Below are 18188 nucleotides of genomic sequence, written 5' to 3'. Positions count from 1 at the left end.
TGTTCTCTCAAATGATGCAAAGTATTGTCTCTAACAGTCCTCAATGTCAACCTACATGTATCATTGAATGTACTGCAAATCCTCGCATCTGCTGTTGTGGCAATGCAGGATGTATTGTAATCTCATGCACGTTCAAAAATAAAGAATAAAAAAAAAAAAATACAATTTAAAAATAACGACCCTATATATAATCAGTGAAATAGGAGTATTTTAAATGCGTGGTGTTTATGTTAGCTATTACTTTCTTTGTATGTGTATTAAAAAAAGGTTTGGTGGGACCCTATAATAGGTGTATTGTCTATTGAAAGTAAGAAGAATAGTGCTATGCATTGTTGTTCTGTCTATCCAACAAGTGGGAAAGCACTTGGAGAACAGTACTAACAAAGTGAAAGATTTTGTTTGTTAGTGCAAACTTGTTTTGATGAGGCGGAACATTGACTCAAGAAGTAATGCAGGAGCAAGGTGGTTTTATCACCTGAGGAGTCCGTCTTAATTCAAACTTTTCATTGTGGTATGTTGATTGGGCCTTTGCCAGACAAACATTTGGTTCTATATCACAAACAAACTCAAGCTCATAAAGCACTTATATTCTATGATCAAAACGAGGTAGAATTAGAAGAACAGTGGGTGAAAGACTACACAAAGGTCACTAATCATAAATGGCAACAAAAATTAAGGCAGGTGTTAAGGGGAGCTACTGATAGACTGAGAGTCTCAGATAATGATCTCAGCCTATCAGCGGTGCCCAGTTTGAAGCTTCTTCAGGGGAAGAGCCATTGGGTACCAGCTTGCAGACTATGATAGTTAAACTGTGCATTAATGGTTGAACTCCTTCAGATAAGACGGTGGTTTGATACTACCCCTAACATTATTAGTACTAAAGGTTTTGCAATCCTCTGGTCCAAAATGGTTAAATGTTATCTCCATACAGGACAACCAATCCTAGTGACGTAGAGGCTCTTTAACCTGACTTGGCCATATAGAGGCTTTTGTTAACTGAAGAATTCTTCAGTTACTAAAATGGATTACATTCTTTTATACCTGTTTTTTTTTTTTTTTATATGGGTAAGGTATTTTTTTTTCTTAATATTTAGTCAAAGAAAAATATTCGATTTCAATCAGTAGTTTGACAGGTCGATTTTTTTTAATTTTAATTATGTTTAAATATTGTTGATGTTACAGGATGTGAAAGGGTCGATCCCTCCATAAAACTTGGACAGCTTGTGGGATATTGTGTATGGTTCCACTTTCACACGAAAATACTTTTATTTTTCCTTCTGACAAATTACAATAACATCCAATAAATAGATAGTAGCCTAGCAGTTTCAATAGTATTCTTCTTCGTAGAGAGCTTTCTTAAAATGTATTTATCACCAATTAGTAAATTAATTCTTCGTGTGACTATACAGTGTTGACTAGCTTAATAAATGAACTATGAGTTTACTGATTCCCATTGTGCCTGATTCACAGAGTGCACAGTATCACACCTTCTTGGCTAGCGACCTTGGCACTCGTAAGTATCTTACTTGAAAGATGAGTAAATAAAAAAGCCATGCATTTTCCTACTTGTTTTTTTAATTATGAGAAAAATAATGGAATTCAACTGCAGTGCATCAGACAGCATTCGTGAACCACCTCTGCTTCTAAAGGCTCCTAAATGGAGTTTTGCCAGAAACTACGAAACACCCACTAACCTTCCTTATTACCATCTTTGTTGAACTGGTTTGTGGTTTAGGCTATTGGGCTTCCTGTTTGGTTTTGTTGGCCTTTTCTGCATCGGCAAGATGTTTATTATTATATAATAAAAATTGGTGTGAGAAAGGAAAGCCAGGGGTCTTTCTCTAAATGGGGAAGTGTATATAGATTTATGATTTTAGAAAGATGTGCTGTAATTCATAATTAATTGAATAATACGTTACTCTTGTCGTAAGGTCAGACTCTTCCAAGTAATTTTACAGTTATAACATGTGACATAAATGCAAGCATTGCTGTTATGCTTCCTTTGTACCCATTTGGCTGGTCAAAAGCAAACATTATTTCAGGAGACAGAGCAGACATTTAATTCCTTTAATTATTTAATAGAGTCATGTAAATAATTATTTTAGTCTGTCATCCTCCAGTATTGTCTCCGTTTCATTATTTTGCTAGGGCTATTTGCTAAGCAGCACAAGGTATCAGCCATTTTGAAAACTACATTCACGAGGGCCATATTTTAAAATGTATTTACTTGGCTTGATGATTGTCCAGAATGGTGGCATAAAAGTTTATAACAATTCTTCATGTTTCCGGTTGTACTGGACATTCTCAAAACCAAATTGTCTATTGTGTATTTATTTATTATTTGTAATTTATTTTATAATGTCTTTATATATTTTATTTATTGCACAAAAGCTATGGCTATTGCTAAAACAGCGTTGTGACGGGACAAAAATTACAAAATCAAGATGTGTAAGGAATCTTGTGAAACTGGAGGTGGAGACCTCCATGTTGTGGCCTTGTTTTGGTTAACCTTAGACTTCTGGGTGGTGAAGTATACATTTACCTCCTGTGCTGCCCAGCGAGATTTCTTTTTTTATGTTTTAGGGTAAGACTTGGTTAACGATTGTAAGACAAAGGTAAGTGCTGCTTCTGACATGGTGCAAGCTTGTTCAGTTGTAAAAGTTAATTTTGTTATTGTATCCTATTTATTCCAATATTTAAAGAGAAGGACTCTGTGAAATGCGCACTCATTCAGTATATTCTGGTGACCTGGATGATGTGCATGCATGCCCCTCTACCTCACATACCTGTCTTTTGCTCTCTCCTAAAGGGCAGCACTCTACTCTCCCCTCCAGCTCTGCTTTACTCCAACCTTTTGACTGCTATTTCCTGTCCTAATGTGTTTTATACCCCACCTCCTATAGACTGTAAGCTCGTTTGAGCAGGGTCCTCTTCAACCCATTGTCCCCCCTTTATATTGTAAAGCGCTACGGAATTTGTTGGCGCTATATAAATGGCGATAAAAATAATAATATTATAAGGCGTCAATATAAGATATCGCTCTGTGAGAGTAATTGCCTAAACCTTGCATTGAACCCACAAGTTTGTTTATTCATGAATACCGCTGGTAACTACTATTTCATTTATCCTGTCTTTTTTTGTTTCTGGAACATTAAAAAAAATTGAATGTAGGACTTCACTGTTGTTTTAACATTATCGTTTGTACAGATGGGTACCACATGTTGATTGTTGTTAGATAGTATAATGTCTGGATTCTTAAAAAAGCTTTTTCTATTGTTCCTATGCAAACAGAGAACACATAATATTCAGTAATTGATACATAAGGGGTAGCTAATAGTAAAGGGTGTAATGCCATTTCAGGGTCAGGGGTTCATTAACTTTTAGAGCAGCTCTAGGACATATGTTTTGTGGGCTGTATGAGATTGATGGAAGTTACCTCTTGGATAGCTGCTGATATTTGCAATAGTTTTCTTTGAATCTGACCTTTGCCCGTTACTGATAATAAGCTAGGAGAAACGGAGCATATTGCTAATGGGAGAGGGGCTAAATAAAAAGGGCTTCCAGACCTCTCCATTGAGATGTAGTTGCATGGGTGCTTTTAGTGCCATGTCCCTGTCTTTTTGTCCCTGCAGCCGAAAACATTACTGTTTTGCAAGACTGACCATGTTTTCATTGTAGGGTAAACACACCTCTGACAGACACTAGAGGTGCTTCGCTATTATAACCGAGGCTCTGTTAGAGATTAAACGACTCTCATTGAGAGCGTTTGATTGGTGCAGTGCGACATTTTGCCACGCATGTACAATACCCTTTCATTGTTTCCCTATGGGGAAGCATTGGATTGTCTGAAATGTTTTTAAATCTCCAAATTATTGGATTAGTCCGCAGCTCCCAGCACAGCATTTCAATGTAGACTGTCTGGATCTTAGTTCAATGGGATAGAATTTATTAAACGCCATACAGCTCTCCCACCAAAGCCACATTTGCAATTGCTAATGCTGCTTGATTAGTAGCAGATGTATGGTTAGATATAAAACTTGAATGTGATATATATAGGGATGTCTTTTTAGGAATATTTAAATCTACCTTTACAATTTTAAATTAACTTCGATAATACTTTAGGATATAACATTCTTGTAAATTTGCATATAAATCAATACAGTAGTTCTCAAATCTGTCCTCCTTTCTTCTTTTCCAGACCAAGATTAAATGAGGCATCTCCCTGAGCAATTATGGGCTGAAGTTAATAATTTATGCTTATTGTCATACTTATGGAGTCTTACAGCTAGCTCTGTTTAGTGGGCTTGCCCCTTATTTGCGTTATCAGATTTGCATATAAAACAGGATGACTAGGACCACAGGGTAGAAGAAAGACAGAGAGTTCTAGCACTGTTTTTTTTTTTTATTATTTTTTTTTATTTACTGTATTAATTACAAAGTCTCAGATTAGCACAACCGGCTCATAAAATATCCACGATTAAGCAAAGAGGCATGGTGTGGGTATGTGGTCTTTATGTTTGGAGTGATCTAAGGTTATTTATTCTGAAATTCATTTTAAAATTAATTTTTTCTTCCCCAATCATAAACACACTGAAAAAAAATTATTCAACCATGGAGTTGGTTCTATGAGGATAGATAGGCTTGCCAGTTTAGGGTCACCTACAGTGTGGGCAGTGTGGAGAATTGGATATATAATAGTATTAAAAGGACACTGTAGTCACCAGAACAACTACAGCTTATTGAATTTGTTCTGGTGAGTAGAATCATTACCTTCAGGCTTTTTACCTTCAGGTCTTTTCAGAGAAAATGCAGTGTTTACATTACAGCCTAGTGATAACTTCACTGGACACTCCTCACATGGCTACTAGAGGTGCTTCATGTGGCAGTGCTGCACATTGTGCAGTACTGCCATTCAGTGTCTCCACCCTCTGCATGGAGACACTGAACTTTCCTCATAGAGATGCATTGATTCAATGCATGTTTGACTTGTACTGGCTCTGCCCCTGATTTGTCTCCTTGACCCTCAGTCAATCCTATGGTGAAGCATTGTGATTGGCTCACATCACCACTTCTGATGATGTTAGCCAAGACGGCAGATCAGGGGCAGAGGCAGCAGCTGCAGACTTGAATACAAGTAAGATTTTACTATATTTAGGAAGGTGAGGGGGTGGGGCTAGATGGGGGATTCAACACTAAAGGGTCAGGAATACATGTTTGTGTTCCTGACCCTGTAGTGTTCCTTTAATATCCTCAAAGAGTTTAAGCAGGAATGGGACATTTAGCTTATTGGTAGTTTCAAAGCAAAACCCCAGCTTTAGATGTTCTTATTATCCTATGTAATGGTTTAATTTTATTGACTTCAGAAGATTGAATTGAACTTATTATAAGACCTTTGATTTTGAGATACCAAATGGTTATCCACAGTATGATCTCATCATGAAAAGAAGTTAAGCAATAACTGATGATGGCGGTACTTGGGCAATACGCACATGTTACAATGAACAATTTTGGTTTAAACATACCAAGTTCAAGAACTAAACTTGAAAACCAAATAAATTAAAAAAATTACAAATCTCTTTAGTGACTGATGATACATTTTTTTCCCCATAACATTTTCTTTGGTTGTTTATTTTCTTCTTCTATGTGGTTGCTATAAAAATATGTTCTATTTTCTCCTAATTTTGGTCTGTATACTGCTTTAGCATTGCAAAAAGGTGTGCAGGTAATTTGTATATTTTTTTAAACATAGATCCCCATAGAGTTCTACCAACCTTATGAAAGCTGGTTTTCTTGCATTGACTTATAATGTATTCATGTGCAATTTTTTTAATGCATATTATGTTGCCATCTATCTATAGGTTGCAGGAGCAGAGCAAGCCCAAGGAGCTTACTTTTTGCCAGAGTTTGCACTTTCCCCACAAGGAAGTTTTCTAGAAGACACAACGGGAGAGCAGTTCCTTACGTATCGGTTTGATGATCAGGTAAGTGATATTTATTAATATTAATAAAAAAAACAGAAATAACACTATTATTGAGCATGCATTGGATGTTAACAACACGCCAAACAGACAATCACCAGGTCTACTTTTTCAGGTATGTTAGCAATCATGCATGAATGATGCTACAATATATTCGTAGATTGTAAATTCGTTTGAGCAAGGCCTTCTTTACCTTTTTGCTTCTGTTATATTCTGTATGTAAATTACTTGTCAAATGTCCCCATTTTATAATTGTAAAGTGCTGTGGAATATGTTGGCACTACATAAATGATGATAATAATATAGATGCATTCTAGGCATTCTAAATATGAGTATCTAGAACACCTTCAATGAGATAAAGGTTTGTGATAATAATGGATCCTTGGTTTATTTATTTAGTCACAGTTCTCTAGACATTTTGTGTAATAATAAAATTGTCCAGCTTTGTTAGGCTTGTAGTAATTTATAAGTTAACACCTGGAAAGAGAAATGTTGGCCTGACCATCCTTATCTAAAATATTTTTCACATGACAAAAACATACTGTAGCCAATACAATTACTTAAAAAAAAATACAATGTATATGCTTATATTTAATTTCTAAATTATACACTTTATTAAATATTAATGAAAAGGGGCAAGGTGCACCAGCTTTTCCTTATTATTCTGACAGCTACAAACAAATACAGTGTGGCCAACATTTTATCTGTATTATACAAACAAGCAAAGTAATAAATATAATCATTTTTATAAAATACATAATGATACTTGTAAGCCTTGTACATCATGGGGTGCATGGGGTCCTGGCCACCAGTGGAAGAGGTGGGTAATTATAGAGAATTTCTCTGATTTCTAATTTCAGGCTAAATGTCTGGAAAAATGAAGGTTCCTTTACAATGTTCTCAATCGAATGGAACGGAGACCCGGCTCTGCAGCTGTGTTTGCAGCCTTTTGAAAACTGTAATGGAATCAAGTGAAATTGGTTTTAATTCCATGTTTTTATTCCGCACTTTGTTGGTGGTAAAAATCTTACCTACCGCAATCATTTCTTTCCAGAATTATACTGTGAAGGATTTGGTTTTCATACAAAAATTAAGAATTCCTCTCTCACTGACACTTGAGGTGTCACTCCCAACATTGAAACTGCTCTGCGCAGCAGACCACCAACTAGGAATACTGTCAGGATACGATCCTAAGCAGCTAGTTCGCTGGCTTTTTCTTGGATGGATAAACCTGTTTGTGGTAGCACACACTTGTAGTGCATTGTGTTACTCCTCCCTGGCAGAGGAAGGGTTAAGACTGTAAATCTATTCATTTTAAACATTTAATATAATGGCATAGCTTGCTATTAATTTCCACTCTCTCTGTCTCTCTCTCTGTTCACGTTATGACTACTGCCATTGTCATGTACACATATAATATAATATAATATACTATATTTATGTACCCGGTTTCCCTGAAAATAAGACATTGTCTGAAAATAAGCCCTAGCTTATTTTTGGGGGGATGCTCGTAATACAAGCCCTACTCTGAAAATAAGCCCTAGTTGCTAGTTCGTTAATTTATGTTCGGGGATATACATTCGTGAGTAAGCTAATCTATGTTTGGGAAACTTCACCGAACATAGCTTCGCGGGATTCCATTCGCAAGTAAACTAATCTATGTTTGGGAAAGTTTCCCCCAAATGTAGATCTGCTTTCTAGCACATGCTTGCTACCGTTTACCCCCGAAATAAGACATCCCCCGAAAATAAGACCTTGTGCGTTTTTCGAGGGGAAAAATAATATAAGACCCTGTATTATTTTTGGGGGAAAACTGTATATTATTTTGACCTCTTGTGTGTCTCAGTAGGAATTCATGTTTTTGGTTTCTGAACATCGGAATAACAATGTGGTGGAGTCTATGCGTACATATGGTAAAATGTTAGGAAGGAAATATGCTTTTAATTTTTACTAGTGAAAAGTAAATTGATTGTCCCATAAAAGAAAAAAATGTTAGTCTATGCAGTATTACATATAATTTAAAAAAGCGAAAAAAAAAGCATATGCTTTTGGGGCAAAATTCCAGAGCAATGGGATATCTCAAAGAAGCACTCCTCCAAAACCACTACATACTACTATAGTTGTTATGGTGTACAGAGTGCCCTGGCACCCTACCAGAGTTCCTTGGAACTTCATTCTAATCCTCTTCCTAAATGTAAGAGACTTCAATCTTAGTATTTCTTCTTTGCCGAACTCATCTCACTAGTTCCCACCAGTGTGTAGTCATCATTGTGACCTCTACTTGTCCTCCCTTCACTTATCAGTTTTGGTCACATCTGATTCTGCAAAATTCTAATTTAATGTTCAGGGTGCTCATTAATTACTAAAAATATAATGAGTCCTCAAAATGGGCAGTGTATAAGAAATTCAAAAATGTGAGTACAATGATTCTTTATATAACCGCAGATGATGCATATTATAAGCACCTTTTTTTCCATGGTAGCTTTTTTTAACTTTCCCAGGGAACCAACGTCACAGCATGTTTGTTTAGAGAGTTTCGGCAAGCTGTACAAAAATCTGTATGCCTGCTGATTTACTCCCTAACTATAAAAGGACCCGGGGCGTAATACTTTTATCCTGGTTAATGCTTCCAAGAGAAGTTGTGCTGCTTCGAGTTACAGCTTTCCTAATCAGTCTTCATTATTACTGTATGCATGATTAAAGGTACTATGGTGACACCCAGGCAAGGAATTCCAATAGACTGAGATACATACACACATGTCATTGTCTAAGGACCTAAAATAAGAGTCTATGTTTCTGAAGCAAGCACAGAAAGTCCTGATTGAATTGGTTTTTCGAGCAATGCTAACTATTTTCTAGATGGTTTAAGAGAGAGGGAACGTCTTCCAGAGACTGATGCTCATATTGTCTGGATGCTCATATTGTGTGGACTGGATTATACAAACATACCATGCAACAAAGATGCAAGAAGGCATCTCAAAGAACATCGTGCAAAACCATCATCCTGCGGGGAGGGGGTTATGCCAAATGCAAGGTTTTTGCAAACCACACTAACAATTTAGCAATAACCTGCTTGCAAGTGCACAGCTGCTCATTTCTCATTAAACCAGATAACTCATTCCACCCTTGGAAAAGCATAGGCTTGCGGTGATTTACATTTAGACCTAAATATAGTACGCATTTTATATTGCTGCTCCTCATGTGGGGGGTGGGCGGGGATGGGTGTAACGGAGTACTGTACTTCTGTACAGTGATAAAAAAATATAAATAATCTCCCATAGAGTTTTAAGTCTGTACAGAAGGAGCGTTTATGTGCTTGTGAGGTTCCATTAAAACATTTTTTTCGTTTTTTTAAAACCTTAAAATGAAGACAACCAAAGCCCATCTGTCTTTTCCAGGTTGAAAATATATCATAAAAAAAAGAGCAGTGCTAATGGAATCTTATATACAGGTGTCGGTGTCTGCTACGTAGCTTGTTTTATGTATTTTATTTATTGTTCTATCTCAAGTCTGTTAATGCAAAAGTAGTGGGTATTAAAAGTGCCTCATTTATGAATGAAGGCCACAAGTTGGCACACACACATCTCTAGGTCCCTCTTGTGTCCTCTAGTGTTACAGATCTCAGGTGCAACAAAGAAATATTCTCTGTATGTACATACCGATAAATTGCTGCATTGTTCATATGTATTTGGATACTCACTGACGCTTATTGTGTGTGAGAGAATGAGGACACCTTGCTTCCCTGATGGCCATGCAGACCAACATGGAAGTTTAAGTGTAAAGCTGAAGGTACTCACCCAAAATGGCAGATATCGGGTAATTGCTATCAGGGTCAATACTCTCTACATGGTTTTCAGAAATCCACTTGCATGCCAGAAGACAATCGTTATTCCACCAAGTTCCGTTACATTGAAAACAGATATACACAGAGCTTATTAAGAGAAAGCGGCTGTATGTTTGCACAGCAAAAAACTATGGAATTGGTAAGCTGTTTTTTTTGGATTTCAAAGTAAGCTTGAATAGAACAACTTAATGTAACATTTTAGCCTTCTAGCTCTTTCTACATGGCGGATGATAATAAATAATAGTTATTTGATTTTTCTTGAGTGCCGTTAAAATGCCAGTCCCAAATTAATCACCGTTTCACCCACTACGAAAACCAATCACAAGCACAGGGTTAGGGTTTCTTGACCTGCGTGAGTGTGTATGTTGCATTATATGTTGTTTCATGCTCGAAACGTTCTCGTTTTAGAACACAACAAGAAGTCATGTAATTATATGCTAATGTAAGGCTTAATCCTGTCTGATTTATGTTTTCTATAATATAAGTGATAATATAACTAGATCTTAACCTACCAGAGAAGCCAATTTGGTGACTTTCTGGCATTGAAATCCATAAGTGTTTGAGTTAAAATGCCCAATTTCCATTGTGTGGCATTAAATAGTTGTAGACTGGGGACTTTACACTCAGAACTGTCAGCATGCTTGAAGTATATCATTTGTCACCTCGTTTGTAACGTTTCTGCTCTGAAATATGTTGTCACTTTATAAAGACATTAAAAAAAAAAGACGAGATTTCCAAATTATGTCAAGTTAATGAGGCAAGTTATTTACTAGTAAGTATTGATATATGGGGTCTTATTAAAACATAGAGTACTCTAAACCATGGTGAGGAATACCCTTAATATTTTACTATTAATAATTATTTGTAACATTTTTATTGGCTTAAATGCTTTTCGTGGTAATTATTTAAATGTGCAAAATGTGTTTCACATGTGTGTAAAGAACGGTCCATCTTGCAAGACATTGAGCAATGAAAGGCTAGTGTTGAAGAACAAATCTTCAACTCTACAGGGCACAGATCTTAATTGCAGTTAATTGCTCTCCCAAAAGGGATAGGAAGAGCTGTCTGGTAGATCTAAGGAAGCCCTCAAAATATAATTATACATCACTAGATATAAAAGTAACCCATAGCATGCTCCAAAGTAGAAAAATTAAATAAAATAAATCTGGACTAAAGAATTTCAACACAAGAATTGCATACGAATAGCAACACTTTTTCTGTCTTGCTTCCACAAATTACTAAAGGCAATATAGAGCAATATGGGCTTATTCACATTGGCCACGATCTACTATCGATCATAAAGTGTCTCACACCACCCTAAAGAAACATAGAAATATAGAATGTGATGGCAGATAAGAATCATTTGGCCTATCTAGTCTGCCCAATTTTCTAAATACTTTCATTAGTCCCTGGCCTTATTTTCAGTTAGGATAGCCTTATGTTTCTATCATATCCCCCCTGTCTCGTCTTTCCTCCAAGCTATACATGTTAAGATCCTTTAACCTTTCCTGGTAAGTTTTATCCAGGCAATCCGTGAACCAGTTTAGTAGCCCTTCTCTGAACTCTTTCTAAAGTATCAATATCCTTCTGGAGATATGATCTCCAGTACTGTGTACAGTACTCCAAGCGAGGTCTTACCAGTGTTCTGTACAATGGCATGAGCACTTCCCTCTTTCTACTGCTAATACCTCTCCCTATACAACCAAGCATTCTGCTAGCATTTCCTGCTGCTCTATTACATTGTCTGCCTACCTTTAAGTCATCAGAAATAATCACCCCTAAATCCCTTTCCTCAGATGTTGAAGTTAGGACTCTTATCAAATATTATGTACTCTGCCCTTGGGTTTTTACGTCCAAGATGCATTATCTTGCACTTATCCACATTAAAGGTCAGTTGCCGCAACTCTGACCATTTTTCTAGTTTACCTAAATCATTTGCCATTTGGCTTATCCCTCCTGGAACATCAACCCTGTTACATATCTTAGTATCATCAGCAAAAAGACAATCCTTACCATCAAGACCTTCTGCAATATCACTAATACAAATATTAAAGAGAATGAGTCCAAGTACAGATCCCTGAGGTACCCCACTGGTGACAAGCCCCAGCTTCGAATATACTCCATTGACTATAACCCTCTGTTGCCTGTCACTCAGCCACTGCCTTACCCATTCAACAATATTGGAATCCAAACTCAAAGATTGCAGTTTATTGCTAAGCCTTCTATGTGCAACAGTGTCAAAAGCCTTACTGAAATTTAGGTAAGCAATGTCTACTGCACCACCCTGATCTATAAAAATAAAAAAAAAATCTATAAGATTAGTTTGGCATGATCTCCCTGAAGTAAACCCATGTTGTCTCTGATCTTGAAATCCATGTGTTTTTAGATGTTCAACAATCCTATCCTTTAACATGGTTTCCATCATGTTCCCCACTACTGAAGTAAGGCTTGTACTGGCCTATAGTTGCCCGACTCCTCCCTACTACCTTTCTTGTGAATGGGCACAACATTCGCTAACTTTCAATCTTCTGGGACTACTCCTGTTAACAATGATTTGTTAAATAAATCTGTTAATGGTTTTGCTAGTACACCACTAAGCTCTTTTAATAGCTTTGGGTGTATTCCATCAGGTCCCAATGACTTATTTGTCTTTACTTTTGACAGTTGAAATAGAACCTCTTCCTCTGCAAACTCATGTGTAATGACTCATATATCCTTTTTCTTAACTGAGGTCCCTTTCCTTCATTTTCATCTGTAAATACCGAACAAAAATATTCATTGAGGCAGTCAGCTAGACCTTTATCCTAATCTTCATACCTTCCTTCTTTTGTTTTTAATCTAACTAATCCTTGTTTTACTTTTCTTTTCTCATTTATGTATCTAAAAAAAGTGCTGTCCCCCTTTTTTTTACTGACTGTGCTATTTTCTCTTCTGTGTGTGATTTGGAAGCTCTTATAACTTGCTTAGCCTCTTTCTGCCTAATCTTATAGGTCATTCTGTCTTCCTCACTCTGTTTTTTTTTATAATTACTAAATGCTAACTTTTTGTTATTTACTATTTTGGCCACATCTGCGGAGTACCACAGTGGTTTCTTGAATGTTTTGCTTTTACTGACAAGCCTAATGCAATTTTCTGTTGCCTTCAATAGTGCAGCTTTTAAATAATCCCATTTCTCTTGGACTCCATTTAAATTGCTCCAGTCTGATAATGACTCCTTTACACATATTCTAATTTTAGAAAAGTCTGTTTTTCTAAAGTCTAAAACTTTTGTTTTTGTGTGGTGTGACTCAGTCACTGTTCTTATATTAAACCACACTGACTGAAGGTCACTGGATCCTAAACTTTCACCTACAGTAACATCTGATACCAAATCTCCATTTGTTAACACTAAATCTAGTATGGCCTCTTTACGAGTTGGCTCCTCAACGACTTGTTTTAGAGACAATCCCAGTAGGGAGTTTAGAATATATGTGCTGCTGGCACAAGCAGCTATTTTTGTTAAAGGTGTCTAATGTGTAATTCAATGATAAAACGGAGGAGGGCGCGGTCTCTTAGAAGGTGGTTACTATTTGTCTCCTGTTCCAGACACTGGCTATCTGTATGTAATTAGGATTCAGAAATACAGGGTTTCCATATATTCATTTTAAATATGGGTGCCAAGTAACTTAGGTTCACTTCTGTTGGTAAATATTGAAATCATCATGGTACAGGCAACCTGTAGGGATTTAGAAGTTCTGCAACTATCAATACAAAAATAGTTAACTTTCATGTATTCGTGGTGTTCTCTGTTGGATGCAGACTTATGGGTAATTTACTTTCTATGCCGAGGTGATAATTTGAAAGGACTCCACGAACAGACAAGATTTTCCATCTCGGTTTACAAACATGTAACATTTACACTGTGCAATTTGCGTCCATGAAAACTGTACAGAATGTGACCTTGTGTAGACGTGGATTCCTGCAGCATTTCCCCACCATTATCTCTGCAGTAGACACTTATTCTTCACCTAGTACTGTGCCAAAAGGCCTCTTTTTAATTTGTTTTGGCACACGACGGGCCTGAACACAATGAGAAATGCATAATATATGAAGATCATGAAGGGTGCATCATTTGATTGATTAATGGAATGTAAATGGATAAATACTTGTTTTCAATGTTATAGAACCTTAATGTGCTCATATGGAAAAAATTATTTGCATTCACGTTAAATCGCTGGTTATCTTCTCAATGCTGTAGTGACGTGTGCTGTACATCTAGTCCATGGAGAACCATTACATGCTCTGCGTTAAGCATGCATACCGTACATTTAAAAAAAAAAATTGGTGTCAGCTGCAGGTTGCCTTAACTCTATGTGTGCATGACATAGCTTTACATTGACATCGTCTGGGGATTTATTAACTAAGCAGAGAAGTGTAGAAATTCCAAAATGTAGGCACAATTTATTTGGTTACTAATATATATACATTCTTCTTTAGTTATAACTTTCACATTTTGCAAAAATATAATAGGTGAGTTATAATAATTGTTTGGTTATTCTGGTATGAATTTTGCAATTTAGGTTTCAATCCACCGCAGTTCACTGTTTAGTGGATTAATCCTTTAGAGTAATTGCTTTCTACATTTGTGCATACAAAGGGTTTCCAAATGTATTCCTTTTCCTGCTTGGCGAGTTCGGAGTGAAAATTGCAATTCCTCTGTCATTTCACAGCTTAGTGAATAATCCGTTAGATAGAAAGCAACGTTCCTTTGAATCATTCGTATCCTTGCCACAGGCTATAATTTAAGCAGTTTGCATTGGAAATAAATGCCAAAAGAAAGCAAACGAGTCTAATATGAGGTATTACAAATGAATAATAATGCAATGTTAGAAATGTCTCTCTCATTTTTGTATATACCACTTTTCCATCAAATTAAATGGATTTATCAATCTTTTTTTATTTTTATTTTTTTTTAATTCTTTATTTTATGCGAGTGATCACGTAGTGGTAACATGGCACATGAAACACGTCAAGAAAAAAGAAAATTACAATCAAACATAGTACAATTGAGAGTTAACAGGTCTCATTACTGTGGTCCACTCATTTTTAGGTTTTAATAACTAGGTTTCTCTATCATGGATAGGATGCGTTATGGCAATTTATGGTTATAGAGGGGTCAGGCCTTCGGTCTTGTAATGCCTCTTATATCTGGTCATGGTATGGTTGTGAGAAATCAGCTTTACTGAGGCCTTCAGGGAGGTAAACATTTAGCCTGCTAGCCTTCATTTGCAATGGCTTTGCGCTTGGCGTACATTTGCTAGAGTGGAAGGCCTGAGGTGTGGCCCGTGCGAGCCTGGTGTGCTTAGTGAAGGCGTTAGGGACAACGGGCCTTTGCTCATTGTGGAGGGGGGGAGTGTGTTGTGTTGTAGGGCTAGTCCGTCAGCTTACGGAGCCAGTTTAGATCTTTGGGGGGGGGGGGGGGGGGGGATAGGGAAAAGAGGAAAAAATTAGAAAAAAACACCAAACAATAAAAAAAAACATATCTGCATTATAGGCCGTAGGCAGTCTTACGGTCCACCAACAGTGTGAACAGTCAAATATGGGTGTCTTAAAGTCCCGCACTCAGGTGGGGGAGGTATCCATCCCATGTCTCCCCTTTCCAGGAACAAAGGGAGTGATTCCAGCTACTGCCCATGATGGTCGCTCTGCTTGTGGTGCTTTCTCCGCTGGGATGCCTAGGCGTTGGAGGAAAGTGGGTGCTTCTGAAAGGCAAGACATTGCGTGTATCTTGCCGGCTTTATCCGCCATAATTCGGCGTGGGCCCCATCTGTAGGGGATGGAGTGTTCCTGTAGTGCCTGGGTGACCTGTTTGAGGGACCTCCTCCAGGTAAGTGTGTGCCTTGAAAAGTCTCGGAAGAAAATCAGTTGTGCCCCTTCAAACGATACTGTGGGAGAGCCTCTTACTGCCCCCATGATCGCTCCACGGTCGGAGTCTCGGGTCAGCTTCAGCAGGATGTCTCTGGGCGCTTCTGGAGCGGCGCTGGAAGCCTTATTGAGGCGGAAGCAAGAGTCCACCACCACCTGCTTCGCCTGTTTGGGCATGAGTAGTGAGGCGAACAGTCTCCGACAATAGTGGGGGAGTTCTGCCCCTGCAATCGACTCTGGAGCTCCCCGGATTCTTATGTTGCGGGCTCTGGCTCTGTCCTCCATGGTGGCTATTTGCGCTTGTTGGTCTGCGCATTGTTTCTGGAGCGCGGCTATCGCTGCATCAGTGGCTGATTGAGCCAGTTTAGTGCCCTCCATTCCCTCCTCCAGCGCTTGTACCTTGTCAGTCAGTTTTGTGACCGCTTCTCTGATCGGGGCCATATCAGCATTAAACATTGTTTTGATCTCTGCCATTAGTGCCCTGATGTCTGCTTTGGTCGAGGGGGCAGACTCTGCTAGCTCGGTGGCTGTTCGTGGTCCTGACCGTGGTCGGGATGGAGGTAGAAAGTCGGCAGCAGCGCTGTCATCGTCCGACGACGTTGGCGTATAGGCCTCAGCCGGCGCCATCTTGGCTGTGTCAGCCTTAGGAGTTGTGCGGAGGAAATCACCGATATCGCGGGTGCCCGAGCCCGGGTCCGCTCGATGCTTCTTGGGTTTTTTCCCCATGGCTTTAGCAACTGATTCTGTGCTTTAGGGGTGGTATTGCAGCGTCTGGGGCTGTAATTTTCCTATTTCTCGGCTGCGATGCACGGAGCAGTCCCAATGTGCGTCCGGCTCGTACAGGCGCTGGCTCCGCCCCGGATTTATCAATCTTTTGACTACTTTGTCTGACAGAAAAGTGTTCTGTTTCACTTCTCATTTTTGATGCCACTCTAAATTTTGCGGTATCCTAAAATGGAAATATCTGTGAAAACTGGTGGAATTTACAATGAAAAGTAATCCATTACTTTGTAGGTCTTCATAAATATGATCAAAGTAATGATGGAATTTAACTGTCACTTTACAGAACGCTTTGATAAAAATCCACCAATATATTTTTTCCCTGTCTTAAGGGCCTGCTCCTTACATATTACAGCATTGCGCTTAATTATCATAAACCTCTGCAGATATACCTTTAATGTACTCTTGATTCTCAGGTCAAACTGCTTTTCACTTTGACTTCTCTCCTTAGAAATTGGTCTCTGTTGTTTTGGGATTTCTGACTATGACTATGTGCAATTTAGTAATGTTTACTTTTCAATTACAAGCTTCAGAAATGGTTAATTAGGGGTTCCAAGAGTTGGGTTCTTAGGGTAACTGGGTTTAGGGTTTTGGGTGAGGCAAGGCTAAGACACAGTGTCAACCAGCATGCTAAACGCTCCATACCCAGCCACCGGACTCCGGAATCTCCTGCAGGCTAAAACCTTGAATTGACACTCTTTGCATTGGTTAAGACTGATAGGTGTTGTAGAGCTCTATAAATGCATGGGTGCTGATGTAGGTGAATATATGGGGACTTGGATGAAACAGAAAAAATGTTAATTCTATACTTGATTTAGGATAATGATACTAAATTACAGTGAGAACAGTTTGCGTAGATGCCCGATACAAACGTTCTGCGTGGACTCACACAAGGCATCAGCTTAACCCATGGGTAATTAAAAACTCTTATAATGTTGTGCTAACCTCATGGCTGGCAGAGCATCATTGAATTTGTAGTTTTAGCTGACGCTCTTCCTTTTGGTCTTCCCTATTTGAAGTACCCCCTGACAGTGTGGACTTGGAGCTCTGGGAGAAGGCCTCAGCTACATGGAGAAGGTGTTACTGGGGAAGTGTCAGGACTCCTAGGAGACCCAACACACAGGGTGTAATAGAAAAACGTATACCGGACCTTAGAGTGGCTGGACTTTACGTTTGACAGAAAGAGAATAGTCAAGACCAAGCTGGGTTCGAGGAATACAGAAATCACAAAAATGAGTATACTAGCAGAGTTAGGGAACCAGATAAGAGAATAGTCGAGGTACGAGAGCCGAGTCAAGAACAGGAGAATGGAGAGTAGTCAGGTAGCCGAGGTCAAGATACCAAAAAGAACAATCAGGAAGGAAGCTCTATTGGGAACTAACAAAATAACCACAACAAGGCAGAGTCATATGTGTGAGTCAGCCTTTTATAACCTCCAAAATATTTGAGTTCGGACGTCATGTTGGGCCGTGATGTCATGGCGTCATTAGCGCCATGACGTCGGCACGCGTCGCATCATAAAAGGGTGCGGAGTCACAGTGGCCGGCGTTGGAACTGCTGGAGTGGAGTCTGGGAGCAGTAATGCGGTCAAAAAGGTGAGTGAGCATGACAGGAAGCATCTGATAAGGGAACACCATGGAGACGTTGCTGCTGGAAGGTTTTAAAGTCAATCAGCTTGCTTA

The 18188-nt window shown here is 38.5% G+C and overlaps 1 protein-coding gene across 3 annotated transcripts in view; it reads left to right on the top strand.

The window, feature by feature from the left end:
- The window catches only part of ADAMTSL3 (ADAMTS like 3), a 449463-nt gene that overhangs the window by 84915 nt on the left and 346360 nt on the right, over nucleotides 1–18188 (top strand). For all 3 annotated transcript variants that reach the window (XM_063448975.1, XM_063448976.1, XM_063448977.1), the window contains exon 3: nucleotides 5859–5981. In XM_063448975.1, the coding sequence (XP_063305045.1) occupies nucleotides 5859–5981 (123 nt within the window). The remainder of the gene's footprint in view (nucleotides 1–5858; nucleotides 5982–18188) is intronic.

Source organism: Pelobates fuscus, chromosome 3, assembly GCF_036172605.1.
Source record: "Pelobates fuscus isolate aPelFus1 chromosome 3, aPelFus1.pri, whole genome shotgun sequence".
NCBI classification, from domain to species: domain Eukaryota; kingdom Metazoa; phylum Chordata; class Amphibia; order Anura; family Pelobatidae; genus Pelobates; species Pelobates fuscus.
The sequence above is the reverse complement of the archived record's forward strand: the minus strand, read 5'-3'. Positions and strand labels throughout refer to the sequence as shown.